At 41.1% G+C, this 19,085-nt stretch overlaps 1 protein-coding gene and 1 long non-coding RNA gene across 3 annotated transcripts; one reads left to right on the top strand and one right to left on the bottom strand.

Annotated features, from left to right (window-relative positions):
• Positions 1-1,931: 1,931 nt before the first annotated feature.
• Positions 1,932-4,644, top strand: LOC108093190. Its single transcript, XR_001771470.1, has 2 exons — positions 1,932-2,029; positions 4,461-4,644. It is a non-coding gene; the product is annotated as an uncharacterized LOC108093190 (long non-coding RNA).
• A 360-nt stretch (positions 4,645-5,004) lies between these two features.
• On the bottom strand, positions 5,005-10,574 carry LOC108093189 (tyrosine 3-monooxygenase). 2 transcript variants are annotated; one of them, XM_017193149.1, is made up of 7 exons: positions 10,065-10,574; positions 8,916-9,027; positions 8,556-8,678; positions 8,332-8,424; positions 7,132-7,951; positions 6,715-6,841; positions 5,005-6,277 (listed from the first exon to the last, which is right to left on the bottom strand). In XM_017193149.1, exons 1-7 carry the CDS (start codon positions 10,131-10,133, stop codon positions 5,879-5,881), a joined length of 1,743 nt encoding a protein of 580 aa, XP_017048638.1. In that variant the 5' UTR covers positions 10,134-10,574; the 3' UTR covers positions 5,005-5,878. The 2 variants fall into 2 exon arrangements, with proteins under 2 accessions (XP_017048638.1, XP_017048639.1); XM_017193150.1 differs by lacking the exons at positions 8,332-8,424; positions 8,556-8,678.
• Between the last annotated feature and the right edge of the window lie 8,511 nt (positions 10,575-19,085).

Genomic DNA, 19,085 nt, shown 5'->3' with positions numbered 1-19,085 from the left:
CTCAAATTATAGTACCCTCTGCAAGAGTATTAAAAGGAAATTAGTTGTGCACCTTTCAGCTTTTGACAAGCTGATAAAAAGCTTTTGTTTGGGGAATGGGGTTGCCGCTAGTGGGGACAACCGCCCCAAAAAAGCTTGTGCTTGGCGCCACTGGAAAATAAAGCTTTTAGCTTAGACCGTTAAAATTAAAATAACCCCCCAAGAAAAATTTGTGATTGTAGATTATTGGTAAATAAAAACATAAAAAAATAATAATATAAAGATATCTGAAACAAATTTGTTTAAGTACTTTGAATCTACAATTCTACAATTTATCAGATTGCTTTTGAAATTATTTTCTTTAAGACAACACCTAAAATCTTGTAATTAGGAAAGGAAATTCACTGTTTCGCAAGAAAATACTCAAGATATAATTGAATAACTAAAAACGAACTATTAAATAAGAATGCCGTAGATCACTTAACAGGTGATTCCCTGTTGCAGCACCGACCTTTGGCATCTCGGCCAGCTCTTGGCAAACTTCCGCTTTTGGGAGCGCGTGTGCACGACTTTTAATTAGCCAGAGTCAACAAGTGGCCCAGTGAAGCGTGTAAATCTACTTAAGACTTTCGGTTCCCGACTTCACGGCTGCTCCAACTGAATGGGATGAAGTGGACAGACTGATCACTCCGGACATTGTTGACATTTCGTCAGCTCTCTTTCTGCGTAGCCGATGTGTTACCGGCTTTGTTTGACCAGCTAAAACCATAATATTGACACCCGCGAATGGGCACAATGATGCGCAGAATCAATCCGAAATCGACTCGATTCCGATTTCGAGCTTCGAGCCAATCGCGTGCCGCTGGCTAGTGTGCAATCATTATCGCTCATACGCCCCGCTGTCCGGGCCAAAACGAGCACCTGGCTTAAACCTCGACAGCCAGACAGATCGGCTGCTTGGCAACCGGCAAAGGGAAATTATATGCACGATTTTCTTGCAATTGTTTAACAACATTGACGGGTCTTGGCATGAAATCTCACAGGTTTTCTCCACCTACCTTTAGTACTTATTAACTTCGATAGGTTTTTTATTTGCAGCCTTGCTTAATTAGTATCGGATTTAAAATTCTAATTTTAATTTATGATCGAAAGTGGTCTTGGTATCTCGGCCCTTAGCTACTGTTGCAGCACTTATCTGGGCCAGGTGTCCATTTGAACCATTTAGCAGTCGCGCAGCTGGCCATGTGGACGTAATTGTCTAGCCAATTGGTGCTGTAATAGTTTTAATTATGGACCCCGCGACATTACTTGTTCTGGAGGCAGATTTTGCATGCTCCGGAGTAAACAGGTGGAATTTGAATTAGTTTAACTAAAACGAATTCCTTAGATGGAATGTGTTTTAAGTGACAGCAGAACGCGGTCTAAATTACATTTTATGTTAATAATAATAAACATGTTAATACATTTTCTAATGGATTTCTTGTTATTATAATAAAATATTTATGTTGTTTATATTCATATTGAAAATCTGCGTCAAGACAAGAAAGATCTTTTTTAATGATAAAGGTTTTTATTCAGAGGAACAGCTTATCGAATGTAAGTATTTAAAAATACTTTTAGTTTGGGATATCCCTCCAGATCTTATTTTATGGAAATACAGTCAGAACTGATCAATAATTCATAAAAATCCGAGTAGCAAACAATTCCCACCAGGGAAATCGAGTATTACATAAAGTGTATCTAAAAATACCACGGTTATTAATGGATGCATCTCTCACGCCCCTAAATATTCATGAGACCAGCTGTTCGAGCACAGGCATGCAAATGAGGGGTTCGGCGACCATCGACCATCCCCCTAGAACGGCGGGGTGGAAACCTGTTCGTACTCCAATTAGCCCGAGAGCTATTGCGATTATAAATGCTCGATCATTTAAATTAGAGCCGGGCAACAGGTGCGCCTCGGGCCAAAGCCCCGTGTAGTTGGCAGTGGGCTGGCGAACCGTTAGCCTGCAGATATTCACACCTCCAGCTGGTACTGGGATCCAGATAAGTATGAGACTAGGTTTAGTATCTCTGAAAAGTTCAAGAATCGCGTTTCGAGTGCAGCTAATTGGCACGAAATGGCGGCCAGAATGCCAAAGCCAAATGCAGAATTTGGCCATGCCAGCTGTAAGTCATTGACTTTGATATTCGATTAGCCAAAGCCAAATTTCAAATACCAACTGGCCGGCGAATAGCAATAGCAATGGCAATAATGGCCGTAGACATGTTCTAGTTAATTCCTTTGGCTACTGTCAAAGCCAAGCTCCAGCTAACCTTGGCTTTTGTATTTTGGGTTTTTATTTTTGTTCGCCGTGTTTTATGCGGCTTTAATTAGCCAAATTTGAAATGTTGCGGCGGCTGTAAATGAAACGTGTTTCGCTCTGCGCTTTGCCACTGGCATTATTCTTGTTTTTATTTTCTTCTCGGCAGTGTAAAAAACTTAAACAATTAATGAAAAGTGTTTAATTGCAAAGTGCATTGGGCTTCCGGCAATTAGCTCGTCGTCGTCGGTTCAACAAACCCGAGCCAACTCGACGTTTCCTGCAACCCTAACCCATTTGCTCAGTGGCCTTGACTGAAGACCATAAGAACCTTATGCCACTGGGCATAAGCCGACCGGCCCGAATTGACCAGCGGCACGTAGTCCACCGCTCTTGGCAATCGAATCAAGTGCAAATGTTTGCCCACGCCAAACCCAAAGCGAAGCATTTAGCCAGCCTTTTAAACCTGACCCAAATCAGTCAGACAATTAGCCGATTACAGCGGCCAACTTACAAAAGCCAACTTAAGTTGATAAATGCCCAACCTTAGCTCCAGCTGAACTTCGCAGCCAATTCATATTTAGTAGTATCAATTAATAACCATAATGTAGATATATCAGCAATTGTCATTAACTATAGAATATCGTGTTAACTTTTGAATATCGTGTTAAATGTCGAAGCAGGGGTTTGTTGGGCAAATTTTCATTTCGAAATGTCAAACTGTAAAGTCGACTCAAGTTAACTACCAGCTTTATACAGCTAAATATAATGCTACAAATTATAAATACCAAATATTTCCGAGTAAACTGGAGTTCAAGTTCATAAACTTAAACTTATCCATCAAAAATTATCCAAATTAAATTCTGTATATTAGTTCAAGTGGAAGCTATATAACCATAATCTAATTTTATTCCTATAAGCTTGCAATTGGCCTTCAGTTTTAGACACCTGCAAGAGGTTCTAGTCATTACAACTTTAATTATACATTAGCTTTAATATCTTACATAAATGCCATGACATTAACCCATGAAATTTCCCAAGACTTGGTTATTATATTTTAGCTCAAATGAAGTGTGAAATGGCTAACTTCATTGAGGCGTGGAGTTTTTAAAGGTGGCAATTTAAAAACAATTGTTATGGCAAGCTAAATAAATAAATAAATAAAATAATTTGTCGTGTTAATGGCAGAAAGTTCACTATTTTTTCAGAACACCTGCAAGAGATTCTAGTCAGGCGATAATCAGCTAATATAAATCACATAAATTCCATACCTTCCGTCAAAGGGAAATCCCAGGCCCTAGTTCATATATTAGTTTGATTCGATTTGATGATCGGCACACCTGCGAGGGCATTCTAGCTTCGATACATCTGTCCCTTATCGTTGTGATTTAACATTAATATCATTATAATTGGACGACAACGTGGGCGTTCCCACGAGTCCAATCCATATCGCCTACATCCGATCAGCAGTCGCTAATTGTCGCTGTTGCTGTGCCGCGGCAACTCGAAACTATTAGCACATTCAATTTAATTCGCACAGCCAATTATTATATCACAATAAACTAGTACTCGTACACGTATTGCAATTGCCATATGATAAATCCGTTCAGGTGTTATTTATTTATCGGATTTTTTCCTTTCCACGATTAATATGCTGAGGTAGGTCATGTTTTCAAACAGCTGTCGCTCTTGATAATCAGAAAAATTAATTTAAATACGCCGCAATGCCTTTAAATGAATCAGATTCGCGAACACCAAAAATTTGACAGATAAAAAGTAGTTGAGAAAGAAATGTTCTACTGCGGTAATTATAGCATGCCTGTGTGTAATTAAGACTAATTACGTGAGCTCGCTAATTAAAATAAATTGGCATAGGTTGAGAATAGAATAAAATATTTCCATCACAGGCCCCTTTCCAATTGTAAATCATGACTTCAGGATCTCTGGCAAGTCAAGGTGTGCAAAAAAATCCATTTTCAATAGCTGGGGGCGTTTTTAAGTGCCACAGCCCCTCCCAGAAACTTGGTTCCTTTTCAAGTTTAAACGGTTTCAACTTTATTTATATAATAGCGAATAAGTACACATATAGATTGAGACGTATATATTTCTGATATCTGCACGTTTTGTGCACCACTCGTACTAATAAATAACCTTTTCCTTTATTGTTTTTATTTTTAGAATCTACATTGCCTGGCTTGGGGACCAACTGCTCTTTATAATATACATTTATATATATTTGCGAATATATTTAGTGTTTGTTTGGCTAATTGCCTGCATAAACTTCAACACTCGGTTGACTTTCGATCGAATTTCAACTACATCGAACAATAACAATAAAATTCCACGCTACGTTAACTTTAAATATGTAATATTCTTGATCTCAATGTTGAATTCACTTGAAAACGTTTTTAAATTTTAATTACTTTAAAGGTGTATACTATATATTGGTCCAAGGGTTTTGATTACTTTATAGATTTCGATTAAATTTGTTAAAATATTTGTGTATAGCTCGCTTTTTGGTACATATTTCTTGCTCTTTCCTTTTTGCTCATCGATAGTAAATATCTTTTTAAATTCACAATTTTTTAATTTTATACCTTTCCAATGTAAAGTTTAAAATAAATATTCCCTTTTCGTGTCGTAAAATGTTCCCTAAACAGAATCAGACTTTAGAGTTGCTAATTGCCAAAGAACACAATGAAATGAAGAAACCAAAGAGTAATTATTTTTCAATTGCATTTTTAATTTTATTAATACACAAAACTTAACTAAAATAATAATGTTTAAACTCTACATACCTACAATACAATACGTAATAGTCATAAGCATAATAATAGATAATAATAATAATAGTACACAATAGTAATATTGTCGTTTACAGTTATTGTACAATGTAAGAAAATTCTATTTTGTTTTCCATTTCACTTTGATCATTTCCGTGGTTTTTTTTCCGTTTGCTTGATGTTGATTTTTTTGTTAATTTTTGTTTCGAAATACTCTCTCCGAGTGAAGTTTTAATACCGGGAATACTATATCGCTTGTCTATATAGTCTAGGTAAATATTGTGAGAGACAAAAAGAAGATAATAATAATACAAAAACATTTTGTGTCTGAGTATACAATCGGTTTTGTGTGGTACTTTGCCTACTAAGTGCGGATGCGGATGTGTATGAACTTTGCTTTCCCAGCTCTTCACTTCTCACTAATTCGCTTTGCTTGGCTTTGTTTTCACATCACTTAAACGTCTAACGATTTTTTGGTCCAATAATAGTTGCGGTGATAAATATGCGGGTCGGGGTGTATCGGGTGATCGAAAAAATAAATATGTTTTGTAATCATGTGCGCGATTTGACAAATAGAACTTCAGATGACAATAAAATAAAAAGTTAAACAAAAAACAATAAACAAAAAATAAAAATAATGCGCGATGCCTTAATTTTGGTTTAAGGATTACGTGTACGAGGGATTGTGCGGTATGTCAATTTAAAATTAATTTGTATAAATGAGACCGTTGCACCTGTATGTGATTTTCGGGGGTAAATGTTGGTGTTTGGGGCTTTTTTTTGGGTGCTTTTGGGATAACTCCCCCTCTCAGCTTAGAACGGGCGTCGCAGCTTGGCGATGGCGTTGGTCAAATGCAAGATCTCCGTGTTCATCTGGTGCACCAGGGTCTCCAGCTTGTCCACGGAGTCGAGCACCTCGACGCGCTCGGTGTGCGGGTTGAAGCGCACCTCGAAGGGACGCGACATGGTGCTCACCCAGCGGCGGAACTTGTCCTTGGCGTCCTCGAAGCTCTCGGCCACGTAGTAGATGGGCTGGTACTCCTGGTCCTGGTACGGCTGCACCGCGGTGGAGGCGGGCTCGAAGGCGCGATGCTCGCACTTGTCGCTGATTGCGTGCAGCAGCTCGCCGTAGGAGCTCAGCAGTCCGGCGCCGTAGGCCTTGATCTGGCCGTGTTCCTTGCAGAGACCGAACTCAACAGTGAACCAGTAGACCTGAAAGAATGGAAAAAACAATGCCAAATAAGCAAACATTGAACAAAAGAAGAATCGAGATCATAGTTCAGTTTTAAGACATCAAAAAGCAAGACCATTTTAAAAATCAAGATCAATTTTCAGATCAACATTGCAAACTAAATATTAAAAAAAAACTTGGAAAAATTCAATCGATAATGTATGGATTTAAAGAATTATTGCTTTCATTACGAAATATGAAATAAATAATATTTCTGATATTAAATTGAAATCCTATTGCAGTTTTCCAAACCCAGTTTGTTATTTCGGCTGGGAAAATCATTGAATGGCACTTTTTGTGTGTGTGTGACTTTGACAGTGACTAAACAATGATCTTGGCTGCGAGAAAAACCAGCTGTGTCATAGCTGCACTTGAGGCTAAGGCCACTTGCCGCGTTGCAACTCAATTAGAAACTCACCGTGGACAGCTTCTCGATTTCTTCGTCGGAGGCACCCAGCGAGGCCAGACCAATCTCCTGCGAGAACTGGGCGAAGCTGGGATCGGCCAGCAGGGGCATGTGACCCAGAAGCTCGTGAATGGAATCGCTGTAATGACACAAAATAATGCTTGTTAGAAGTGTGGAAAATGTGCTCCGCATAAAGCAATTAGCAAGGTTAAATGAGCCCCAGGCAGCCTGCCGCAGTTCCTGCAGGCAAATTGCTTTGGCTCTGGGGAAAAAGTTGCCCCGGAAAAGCGGAAAAGGAAGCCCAGCCCGGCAGCCACCCGTTCGCAAATGCAATTAGGCTGGGACAAAGAGCTTTTCTCCCCCCCTTTGAAGTGATTTTAACCCCCCTTTCAGAAGTTATATATAATATATCAGATGATGGATACTTACGGCTCGGGAGTGTGGTAGGGCGAGTTGACGTGGCGCACGTACTGGGTGCTCTGGAAGATGCGGAAGGCCAGGGAGGCGAGGAAGTCGCGGGCGGTCAGGAGACCGGCGGCCGGACGCAGCGAGAATCCGGTGTTCTTGCGCAGGAAGTCGGACATCTCCTGCAGCTGGGGCAGACGGTTGTCCACGAAGATCTGCTCGTCCTGCAGCTTCTGGAAGGCGGCACGGTACTCGGCACAAGCGTGCTTCGGAGCCAGATCCTGGACGGTCTTGAAGACCGAGCGCCAGGTCTTGACCTCCACATCGGAGTACTCGATGTATGGGATCGGATCTCCGTACTTGTAGGCGAAGGCAATCTCGGCGATCTCCTTGCGGCGCTGGCGGTAAACCTTGTCGGCGAATCCGGGGTGGTTCATGTCGAGATCGGGCTCGTACTTGGTCATCAGGTGGTTGCAGTTGTCCAGCTCGGAGGCGTGCTTCGGGAACCAGGGGGCCTTCACGTTGATGTTGTTGTCGGCCATCAGGTTCATGCTGCTGAAGGAGCCCGACTGGCGGAGCGAGCGGATCAACTGCAGCAGATTGCCGCGGGTCATGTCCAACTTGATGAGGACATCGTGGTCAACGCCCTCGACACGCGACTGCCGCGACTCCACATGCTGGACGGCTCCGTGGAAGGTCTCGATGGCCTTGAGGATCCTGCCCAGCGAGGAGATGCCCTCCTTGAGACGCACCACCAGAGCGGCACTCTGCATGGCCGCCTCCGCTTCCGGGGACTCCGATGCGGCGTTGGCCAGCAGAATCTCGTCCTCGGTGAGACCGTAATCTGCAAAGGGAATGGGAAAGGGAAAAAATATGGTAAAGATGCAATCATCTTGGGCTTAGGGTCACGTAAACGATAAGCGAGCTACGTGGTTGGTTGGTGGTGGTTCTTCTTCGTTTTGAAAGGAGGTGGTTGCCTGGTTGCCAGGCAAACGCATTTCATACTTTTACTAAGTCGAGCGTAACAAATGAAAAAGGGAAATGCGACATTTCAACGGCTCCCACTCAATTGTCCGTGTGGCTGGCTGGCTGTGTGTATGTTGAGTGCTTTTCTTTCCGCCGCCCCGGCACTTTATCATATTAAGCACTTAAATCAATGTCGCACGCTTTTCAAAAGCCCCTCAGAAGTTAAGTACTACTTATGGCCCAGACCACCCAGCTCACCGTTCTTGGTCGGCTCCTGTTGGCGCTCGCCCTCGGGCTCCTGCGACTGCTCGGTCTCGGGCTCGGCGGCCTCAAACTCAACATCCTCCTCAACTAAAAGCGCATGAAATAAAAATAAAAATAATAAACCCATGAAAATCATAATCAAAATCAAATCAAAGGCAGTAAGCCGGGGAAAGGGAGAAAAAAGAAAAGGAATAAGGCAAACGGGAGTGGATATTAACCTGCAACATATTCGTTCTCCAGGGGAAGGTTCTCCAGATTGGCCTGCTCGTCCTGGAGCTCCACACTCTGCTCGGCAGGAATGTGCTCCTGAGCCTGCAGAATGCACTCCTCCAGAGAACCATCTTTAAAATTAAAATAAATAAAGAAAGGAAATTATAAATAAAAAATAAAAATAAACTTATAAAAATTAAATAAATCAGAATACAAAATATGAATTTAATTTAAAAGGCAAACTTTGACCCAGTTGTAAGCTACTTTAATATATGTTTTTCCACAAACTTGTTGAATGTTCCTAGCCAATTTAGACCCCCTTTAAAGCCACGTTTTTATCACCCACTTGTTGGATTTTAGCCACTTACCGTTTGCCTTGCTGCGGGCCTCCTCGAGGACGGTTTGTTTGGTCTGCTTGACCACCAGGGTCTCGAATCGGGCATCGTCCACCAGGCTGCGGCGGCGGGATGGATAACCATTCTGGAATGTGGAAAGATTGAAGTCCGTGTTAGTGACACTGGCAGGATATGCAGCGGAAATTGGCCAGTTGCCTTGACCTTCAAGCCCGAGTGGCTTTTTATCCACGCTTCGTTGGCCGAGCAGACTATTGCGCAATTTTTTTGTTGTAGCTTATGTAAAATGCCTGTGAAAGCTGTGTCTTCAGATCTTTTCTTTCGGTTTCTTGAATAGAGCTCGCTATTCATGGAACCGTATTGATTGTGATTCAAAGGCCCGAATGGTAATTTAATGCGATGTCACCGCTTCGAGGCAGGTGCGAAGATTTCTGATTTATAAGCTGATGGCTGAAAGCCATCGAAAATCCCCATGCGATTCTGGGGGAAAAAATGCAACTGGCGACCGTTGGAGGCTTTTTCTTGTATTTTTTTTTGGAGGGAAAAAGGTTTCCATCAGTTGCAGTTTTCACTGTCAGCTTTTTTTGTTTGTTGTCGGTGGGATTTTTGTTTTTGTTTTTTGGGGCATCGCCGCTTTGGCTGATGAAAGATGCCCAGCTCATTGAATCATTTTTATTGATTTCATATTTTGTTTTGGTCGGCCGCAGCATAAACATAAACAGAGACAAGTCAACAATGAGGCGCGACTGTTGCGACCAGGCTAAGTGCAGGGGCATAAAGGCAGCCACTTTCACTTATTTGTTAAATAATAACTTAACACACGACTCGTTGTGCCCGATGGCGATTTGGGGCCTTTCGATTTGGGCCGCCTGTTCTTAGAGGTGTGACTTATTGGCCAACCTGGCCAATTGGCCACCACCACTGATTTGCGAAAAGAAATGCGGGATCACCAAATGGGCCAACTGCCCGGCTAACTGGTTTGATTTCGGTTTCGGTTTCGATTTCGGCATCGGTATCGGTATCGGTTTATTTTTCAAAACACAAAACCTTTGGCTAGTCACGTAGACCAAATCTTGTCACTCTAATTTGCTTTGAAATTTCTTTTTTTTTTCGGTTTTGGGATTTGGAAAATTGTATGTTTTTTTTTTGTGCTTTTAGACTCACCTCAATACTGTAGGATTTCTTGATGGCGAACATCTCGCGGTTCTTTTGGGCTGCTGCAACGGCCATCATTTTGTTTTGTGTGTTTTGGTTGTGGTTGTTGGGGTTAACAAAAATTTACGCAAAGTGTTGCCAAAAACACTTAGAATACTATTTGCTTATGTGCTTGGTTGCGCTTTTCTTGTTTGATTTGCAATAAGCACTCGAAATGTGTTGACACTTTCACTGCTTATTGGCGATCTGGCTGGTTGAACTGGGCAAGAAATACGCTCCTGGACTGAAACTGTTTGCGTCTAGAATTGAGCTGGACAAGAACTCTCGACTCTCGATTCACGGCGGGCTATATATAATATTTTGGTGATATATATATAACTTTTCTGGATCCTTTCGCGAACTCGAAACTGATGTGTTCACTTTGGGTGGGTGATGTTATTATCCTTGTCAGCTAATTGTATTACAACAAACAGAGTCAGCAAACTACTTGAGGCTGGGCACAAGTCTTTAGAGCGAATGATAGCGAATCAATGCATGCTCCAGGTCGAGTTGCCGCCGCTTAAATACCCCCAGATTCCGACGGCCAAGTTAACGAACGTTTCGCCCGATTGCCGACGAGCTGTTAGCTTTGCCCACGACGATGACTGGTTTTCGCATGACGCGGCTGTGACGTAGTTGCCCAGCTGGAGCGGGTTAAAGCCGAGATGCCGATGCCCAAGCCGATGCTGATGCCGATGCCGTGGGGTTTCCTCTCACCAGCAGTGGGTCGAGAATCGCGGGGCCTGACTCGACCAAGTTCAAGTGCGGCAACAGGCTAGAACGTCGCATTGGCCATGTTTTCGCTGCTTGTCTCTTGGCTTTAGAAAAAAAAAACGCGGGGTTAACCATTAGCGCGTGCGCGTCAGTCGGAGTGGTAGAATACCCCAAAATCCATTTGGAATTGTCTCGCACAGGTGGAACGTCATTAGAAAAGCCTCAGCAGGTCATACAGAAAAAAACCGAAACCGAAACCAAAACAAAACAAAGCCATACAAAGCAAAGCCAAGACAAGCCAAATGTTAAGTATACGCCGTGTGCACAGAGGGAAATAATAAAACTATGGCATTGCTCCGTTTATTCGCTGCTTGAAATTAGCGTTGAAATATAAATATTACGATTTATTAGAGAGAGAAAACATTTCAAAATATGTCCTTAATTAATAATCAACATGTACTAATTTTAAAGTGTTAATCAAAATACTTTATTATCGTTCTTATATAATAGCCAATGATATATATCTTTAAATTAATATCCCGGACTTATTTTGATATTATTTCAGGGCTTTTTACTGCAAAAATTGAAAGTTTCTCTTAAAAATACACAAACAAAATATTAATATTATTAATATCCTTGGTTTAAATTACATTTTGTTGCCTGTATGCCATCAACTTATTGATAAACTTCCAGTTTTTTTTTCGTGGTGTAATTACAGTCAAAGATCTATGACATGACAAAAGAATTGCCGCTAGATCCTGAATGACTCAACCAATTCTGGGCAGAACTGGAGCGGATGCAGAAGCGGATCATATAGGGACAAAGTGAAAGTGAGCAGAAAAACAAACAAACTAGCGACAAACAGGAAGTGCCGGTCACATGTGTACGTGCGTGGCCGAGTATAGAGTATCGAGTATCGAGTAGCGATTACCGAGTAGGCGGCACCGGCACCCAGCTACAGCGATTAAGTTTTTTAAAAGCACATTTAACAACTAATTTGCATGCGTAAATGTAGCACATTAAACTAAGCCGTAGCGATAAGTACAGCCATATTGTAAATCTATGGCATAATTGAAAGCCAAGTCAAAACATCTGGCGATCGGTATTTGCATATGGCAGCTGACGGATTACGAGATCGCATATGAATATATATAACATATTCCTGTCCTGTAAGCTGATAACGCTGGCAAGGCTGCCGCCGCTTCTCAAATTGGATTCGGGCCGCCATCGAATGACATTTTCAGTGGCAACTTTGTTTTCGATCGTGTAGTTTTTAACCAAATTCAGTTAGCACCGCTCGAGATTTGCGTGATTTGCCATTGATCTACATATGTGCACTTGTACTTGCCAACAATCCGGTCATCCTTGCAGCCTGCCTCTAGCAACTAACTAACTAACTAGTATAGATCTTAATGCGGACAGATCAAATTAGTAGATCAATTCGACTGAATGAGCTAACGAGCCCGATAATGAGCTAACACATCGTATATACGTCTATCTAATTCGATCCGGATCGATCGGACAGTAGCATTAAGTTATTAAGTCTCCGAGTTGTATAACATCTGGAGAAGCAAAAACATAATCATCACTGATAGATTCATTATACAAATTGTATCGATCGAGTGTACTTTATGATTCCATTTGGTGGCGGTTGAGGAAACCAAGTTTAGATTTATAGAGCATTAGTATGCTAAATAAAATATAAAATATAGTTATATAAATTCCAATTAGATTGCAGTCTATTTAGCCTATGAAATAAACTGCGTACTATATTAGGCATTAGTCATGTGCAAAAAGTTCCCACATTAGCCTCCACACCATTCACATTTGGCTAAACATTTACTTCCGATTTTCGTGCAATCTTTTAGGAAGCCAATTAAACTATAATTTCAGTTAAAGGCTTTTATGGTTTTGCGTGCTCATAGATTTATGCCAGTATATATAGTAAAATATCTTAATCTCTCACACATTCGAATGCCTTCACGGCTGGGTCAAACTTTTCTTCCGACATGAGTTTTCTACTATTGTTCTTTGCGCGGTGCTGCATAATTGAGACACCGGCACAGCCTCTATTTTCGCTGTTTAATTCTCTTATTTTGTTGTATGAAAAAATTTAAATTTAATTGTGCACGCCGCATACGCTTCGCTCATTCTAAAGGTATTAGATATAAGACAGCAAACAATATGCAAACGAATATACGAGCACACGCCCAAGGTTTCAGAAGTCACAAAATTGTTTCATTTGCTCGCAGTTTGTGCTTTTAGTCGTGATTCATGGAGGCGGTGGCCGTTCACTGGGATTTCCTTGTCCTTGGCCGTGAACCTTTTAACGGTTGACTAGCTCCTAAGCGATCCCCCCGATCTAAAACTCCTTCCCTAACCCCGCCCCCTCGCATTTAATCAACCAGTTTGTTTGTTTTATTGAAGTCTCATGATCAAGCCATAATCAGTAAAACAGTCTATATAAGCGATCCCCGCCTCCCTTGATGCTTCCATCTATCTCGCATTAAACAATGTTTAATTGTTTGCCACAATAAATTTGAAATGGCTCCTTTGAGAACTGAATTTGGCTCGCGCTCGAAGGTCGATGATTTTGGCTTTTGCAATTTTTAACATTCGTTACATAAGACGGATTTACTTTTTTCTTTGCGTTTGTTTTATGTTTGCCTTTTTTTAACTTAGACCCAATGATCAATCATCAAGATAAAAGAGCGTTCAAACAAATTAGATTCTATAATTAAAAATTTCACAGGCGGCAAACGCTGGAAACGACCTTTTCGGATTTTATCGGGTTTTTACTATGCCACACACATTCATTGTTCTATTAAAAAAATGGGTTTATGTTTGCTTTGGTCACGTAGACCACTTTTTTGCCCAAACTGGGAGTATCATAGTACAGTTTCTTATTGTAGCCATTCCATCAATCATATTTGCCAGCATGAAATGCTAAAAATTTCGAAAAACCCGGGGAAAGCAGTTCCTGTTAGTCAATTAAATAATAGAAAAGAACTGTGAGAAATTACTGAAAGAAATCATCGATTTATTTATATAATTAATAATTATAATTGTTAATTGTTCGGTAAAAACCAAAGGAATACTTATATAAACGGCTTGGTAAAACCATAAACCTTAACGAGAGTTTTTCCCAGCCTTCCGCTCTGGATCGCTTTATTTCCCCGTCAATCTTGCAGCCTTGCGATCCAATTTCCCAGCCCTCGTTGGTTGCCCTTGCCGGAGACTTCCGAGAATACGAATCTGGGCTAGGACTGTACCAGTAGGCCAGCCACTTCCTAGAGGGCAAATAAATATTATTCATAATTCAATTAAGCGCAATTAATAATACAATTACGAGTTCATTTCAAAAATTCTCAATTTTTTCCATTCTAGCGAGCCAGCCGCATTCTACGGCACCAATCTGGCCCAGCAATTATGTGCATTAATTACGAATGGCAATCATTTTTGTTGCTAATTATTGTATAATATTGAGGTTTTGCTTTCCCAAATCGATCGGTTGGTCGGCCGGTCGGTCGGTCGGTGTGTAGTATTAACCATGTCGATGAGCTGTCGGCCGGGGGAGTCCACCACTTGGCGATGATATGTCAATCACGTGCTGAAAGTCTGACTTCGGAGGAGATAAATGGAGGGGGAGGGGACGAGATGATTGGGGGATCTCTTCTCGGATGCCGCTTTCTAAGATCAACCCGTTTACGGCTGATTCACTCTGGGGGCCAAAGATGACGCCGGCTGCGGTTGCTTTTGCTTTTGCTGTTGGTGTGTTTTTTTATCGCCCGCATTTAGCAGTAAAATTGTTCATTTGAATATGCAAAATAGCCGCGCGCCTCGTTCGCATTTCGTTTTGTTTTTTGTGTTTGTTTTGGTTTGTTTTATACCATTTTTTTACGCTTGTTTGTTTTTCTGCTTATTTTGCGTCACGTGCGGCAAACAAAAAACATGATCGAAAAAAATCCCAGAGTCACTGCAGCGTAGCATAATTTCGATTCAGGGGATTTTGTTTGTTCAGAGAAGGACGATCTACGCAAGTGAGTGTGCTATAAAAAATATTGGCTAATGGATCAGTTGGACAATTAATATTCATCATGGAGTTCCTGGGAATGGAAACTACTCAGGGGAACGGGTAATTCCTCCATTTTATTGTGAAAGATTAAGTAGGGCTTGGAAAATTACCTTGATGAGTGTGGCATACCAAACTACTCATTAAATTAAATAAGTCATTTAGCGCGACTGCAATTTGATGATGAATATTACTTCTGGGCAGTTCGATAAATGCTTTTTATTTGGGGAGGGGACTCACGGATTCTGGACAGGACCTCAGCTCGTGTTCCCTGCTGCCAATCACAACTTTATATTTAGCTTATCGTTGATTTTAACGACTTTGCCTTACTTAACCGTGAATGTGTTCCAAAACATTTCCAAGGCGTGTTCGCGCAGAGGACCGAAAATAAACACCAACTTAATCACCAGCGTATCGTATCACTGGCATCCGAACGAGCCCCCAAAAATAATCGGTAAAAAGTAGCTTTTCTCGGGTATGTATATTTTCATTATTATCACATTGTCGTAAAAATTCGGCTAAAGTTGAACAAAGCGGCGAGGAACTAAACCAGTTTGTTGCACCTTGTCAACTGCACTGCACAAAGAAAGTTAAAATTAAAGCGCCAAATAAGCGCGGAAGATTTTGCACTCCGCATATGCAGATATACTCGTCGTCCAAGTGTTTAAATTAATATATACCCTTGTGCAGATATGAGTGTTTAATAGGGCAATTAAACGGTGCCAGTGACGGGCCCTTTCGGCCACTCGAAAATGTTTTTCTCTGGCCTGGCAAACCCTTGACCCGCTTAGCAGGGGGATTGGGGGGATGGTCAGCTCAGAAATCAATAGACACCTGGCGGTGACAGGCGAGGTGTTGGAACAAAAACCGAAAACGGAAGCCCACCTCCTCGATTTTCGTTGCACAAGTGCCTGTCTCTGGTTTTGATTTGCTTGATTTTGCTTGCCAAATGTAAATCACACAAAATTCGGTTTAAAGAGGTGGATTCCCGGCGGCCCCAGGTGCACGCCATTAAAGCCAAAGAAGTCACATGCTAATTGATGGCTCTGTCTGTGCCACAAAATCCAGTTGGCTGACTCGACTTGGTCTTCCCCAACGCACTTGCGTCAAGAGCAAATGCTACGACGGCTATCTGAGTCATGGCCGATTCTCAGGCGAAATACTTTCAAAAGTTTATATTATATTTTTCCCACTTACAAGGGGTTTTTTTGCGCGAGATCAGCACTTCGAATTGGTTCTGGCGCTTTTGTGCTAATTACCAAATCGGAAATGCTGCGGTTAATCTGGCCAACAAGAGGAAGATTTTATCCAATAGCTCTGGTTTTTTTTCTATGGCATTTGCATAATTCTCTTTCACGGGTTATTTCCTAGGAAACGTTCTGTTTACCTTTATTTTCACAATGGTAAGCAACAGCTTACCATCGAATGATTTGACAGATTTTTTTTTCGGCATGGGTTTACCGGCTTCAAACTGGTTTTCCGTAAAGCTTTTTAGCATATTGCGCTAAATATGCTCCACTTAACGCCCATTTTTGATTTCTACCGTTTCGAGAATGGCTTATGGAAATCCAGCCCAAAATTCTTGCCTCAAGTTGTCAAGGCAAGCGTTTCGAAATTCTAAGCCAATTGCTTAGACCCAGCGAAGGTCAAGCACTTTCTAAGGCAAAGTCCGTTTGGTGTTGGAATCGGAGGTGTTAGTTAGTGGGCTCCTGTATATTAACATAAATTACGATTCAATCGAGCAGCTGGCCATTAAAGCAGGCAACAATTTTATTAGACCAGCTGCGATGATGTTTTAGATACTTAATAGCACCGTACTAAGATACTTTCAATGCTTAAACGAGGGTGAAAAGTGGCGACTAATTAGCGTCAAGTGTCATGAGTCGCCGGTGGGGTGAGCTCATTTGTTTGCTTTACTTTGCTTTGCTTTGCATTTTATGTAATGCAATATTTAATCAACTGCCATTGCATTCTAAATTTAAATTTCTCGCTTTGCTTTGCGGCGCGTGCACGAAAATTCCATTGAACTTGAATGCTGGGCAGGTTGGTTTGGGTTTCCACCTGTGCAGGAAGTCGCGTTCGCCGCTTAAGTCTTTTGATTATGTCGGAAACGCTCGATTATGAGTAAATGTGCGACGTTGGCATTATCTTGTAAACGGCAATGTAAATTTCAGCGTCTACGTGATCGCCGACCCAACCACCACCAGCCACCGTGTACATAATCCTCTTCTAATGCTCCATTAATCATCGAAGTGTGGCCCAACAATGTTGTGATCGGCGATTATCTAATATCACAGATGACAGGGCGCGATCTGTATTACATTAGCAACTAACTATTAACTATTAACGAGCATAGGCAGATACTCTGGCCGTTTGTATAACAACCGCTCGATCAAAGGCCAAGTTCAAACCGCACCCTCTATAAAGCATTGTCTTAATGGCAAACCACAAACATATATTGACAACTAAGGCCGGCAGCTCCGAAAAAAGAGAAAAAAAACCAGAGGCACAGGTTCAATGAACGGGGTCCAAGGGAACGCTATTTTTAAGTTCGATTTAATTTGATTTGTTCGCATTAATTGCGCGGATATCTTTCTCCCAGTTTATTCACAAACGGAAGTCCATGCAGCCCACTGACTAACCGACTAAGGAGATTCTTGCAAATTAAACGACAATACAAGGTATGGGGATCGGAGCAAGGCTTGCAATTTAAATTTAGAAAGTAAAAGGCGCATATTATGTGTGATAAACAAATGCGGTATACTGAATACAGAATACTGGCTGGCTGACTAAGCGACTCGCCAAACTGATTGCATGTTATTTGCACATTTTCCTTGATTTACACCGCCGCTAACTACACACGAAATCAATAAAAGTCAATTTTAAGGCCCATTACAAATGTAATGTAATAATTACACGAAGCCAAGAACCATTTCTGATGGTGATTATATAATGCCCTAATCAGGCGATCGTGAAATACAATGTAATTGGAACTTGAGTGATAGAATCATCCAGGATCAGAAAGCAAGCCGCACATTATAGCGTATTATTAACTATAGTCAGAATCATAAAAAGTATTATTCAATTGAGAAATGTAAAAGTACTTGATTGTTTTTAAACTGCAGAATTTCATCAGTTAATAAGTCAGAAAATAAAATGTGTTGAATTTTAATTTGGAAAAAATTGTTAGTTAAAATGTAAAATCGTTTCTGTATTATTAAAGGTGTAATAATTCTGAGCAGCTAATATACCCAATTAGGTAGCAAGTTCTCTTCGATCGGGGGCAAAAAAGTTGTGGCGAGAACTGAAAAAATAAATACCTTGCTTATAGAATGGATTACACTGCCTTAACGCCATAGCAACAATTACGAGAACGACTGCATAAATTGAATGACCTTTTTGGTCACCAACGTAACGACGACGCACAATATTGTTTTCAGTTTTTTTTTTTTCGCTCCTCCAACATGATTATTATGTTTTATTTGTTTTAATTCCAGCTGCGAGCTCGTAAATTATGCAATACTGCAACACATAAATCTCTAGCCGGAGGCTATTTTAGAATGCCGGCAGGTGAAAATCGCTCCGTGACTAAACACAATGACGATCCATGTGCGGATAACCACGCCTATTTTGGCCAATTAGAATATCTCGGCATCTGGATATCTGAAATTCTCAGGTTAATCGTCGACAAAGGCAAAGCCAAATGATTGCGTGTCAATAACATCGAAAGAATTTCGCGATCGAAGTTATAACAATCGTTACGCAACTGCCGGCATTTAATTAACAAATTGCAATTTAAATATTCTCGAATTTATTATGCACTCTTGCATTTCATTGAGATTTGAAATGCTTGCACGCCGGTTTGACTTGAATTTTTTTGGCGTTGTGTTTGCTTTAATTTCCATACATTTTCAAACCGTTTCGATCGCTGGTGAACAAACCAATTAGCATGCACAATAATTATTATAAATATAAAAATCAAATCACCAAGTTCCAACCGGATGAAATTCGCTTACCACCGCCAATCGAATTGGCGCAGATCATTAATCACAAGAACTTGGCCGCCCGCCTTAACTATTTGATATATATAGAATCGTGACTCAAAGTCTGTCTTTGATATAGATTTCTACCCACTAAATGGGTGTTGAAAACCAATGTAATGGCTCCACTAATTGCCGGATAAACCCAGGCGAAGAAGAGGGCAT

The sequence above is a fragment of the Drosophila ficusphila genome, unplaced genomic scaffold (assembly GCF_018152265.1).
Source record: "Drosophila ficusphila isolate 14025-0441.05 unplaced genomic scaffold, ASM1815226v1 contig_106, whole genome shotgun sequence".
In the NCBI taxonomy this organism is placed as follows: Eukaryota; Metazoa; Arthropoda; class Insecta; order Diptera; family Drosophilidae; genus Drosophila; species Drosophila ficusphila.
The sequence above is the reverse complement of the archived record's forward strand: the minus strand, read 5'-3'. Positions and strand labels throughout refer to the sequence as shown.

Excerpts from the sequence above, each read along its gene's own strand:
- LOC108093189 (XM_017193149.1), bottom strand. The coding sequence starts at position 10,133 with ATGATGGCCGTTGCAGCAGCCCAAAAGAACCGCGAGATGTTCGCCATC. Across the intron at positions 9,028-10,064 it reads AGAAATCCTACAGTATTGAG|AATGGTTATCCATCCCGCCG; the intron begins GTGAGTCTAAAA and ends TCCACATTCCAG. Across the intron at positions 8,679-8,915 it reads GGCCCGCAGCAAGGCAAACG|ATGGTTCTCTGGAGGAGTGC; the intron begins GTAAGTGGCTAA and ends TTAATTTTAAAG.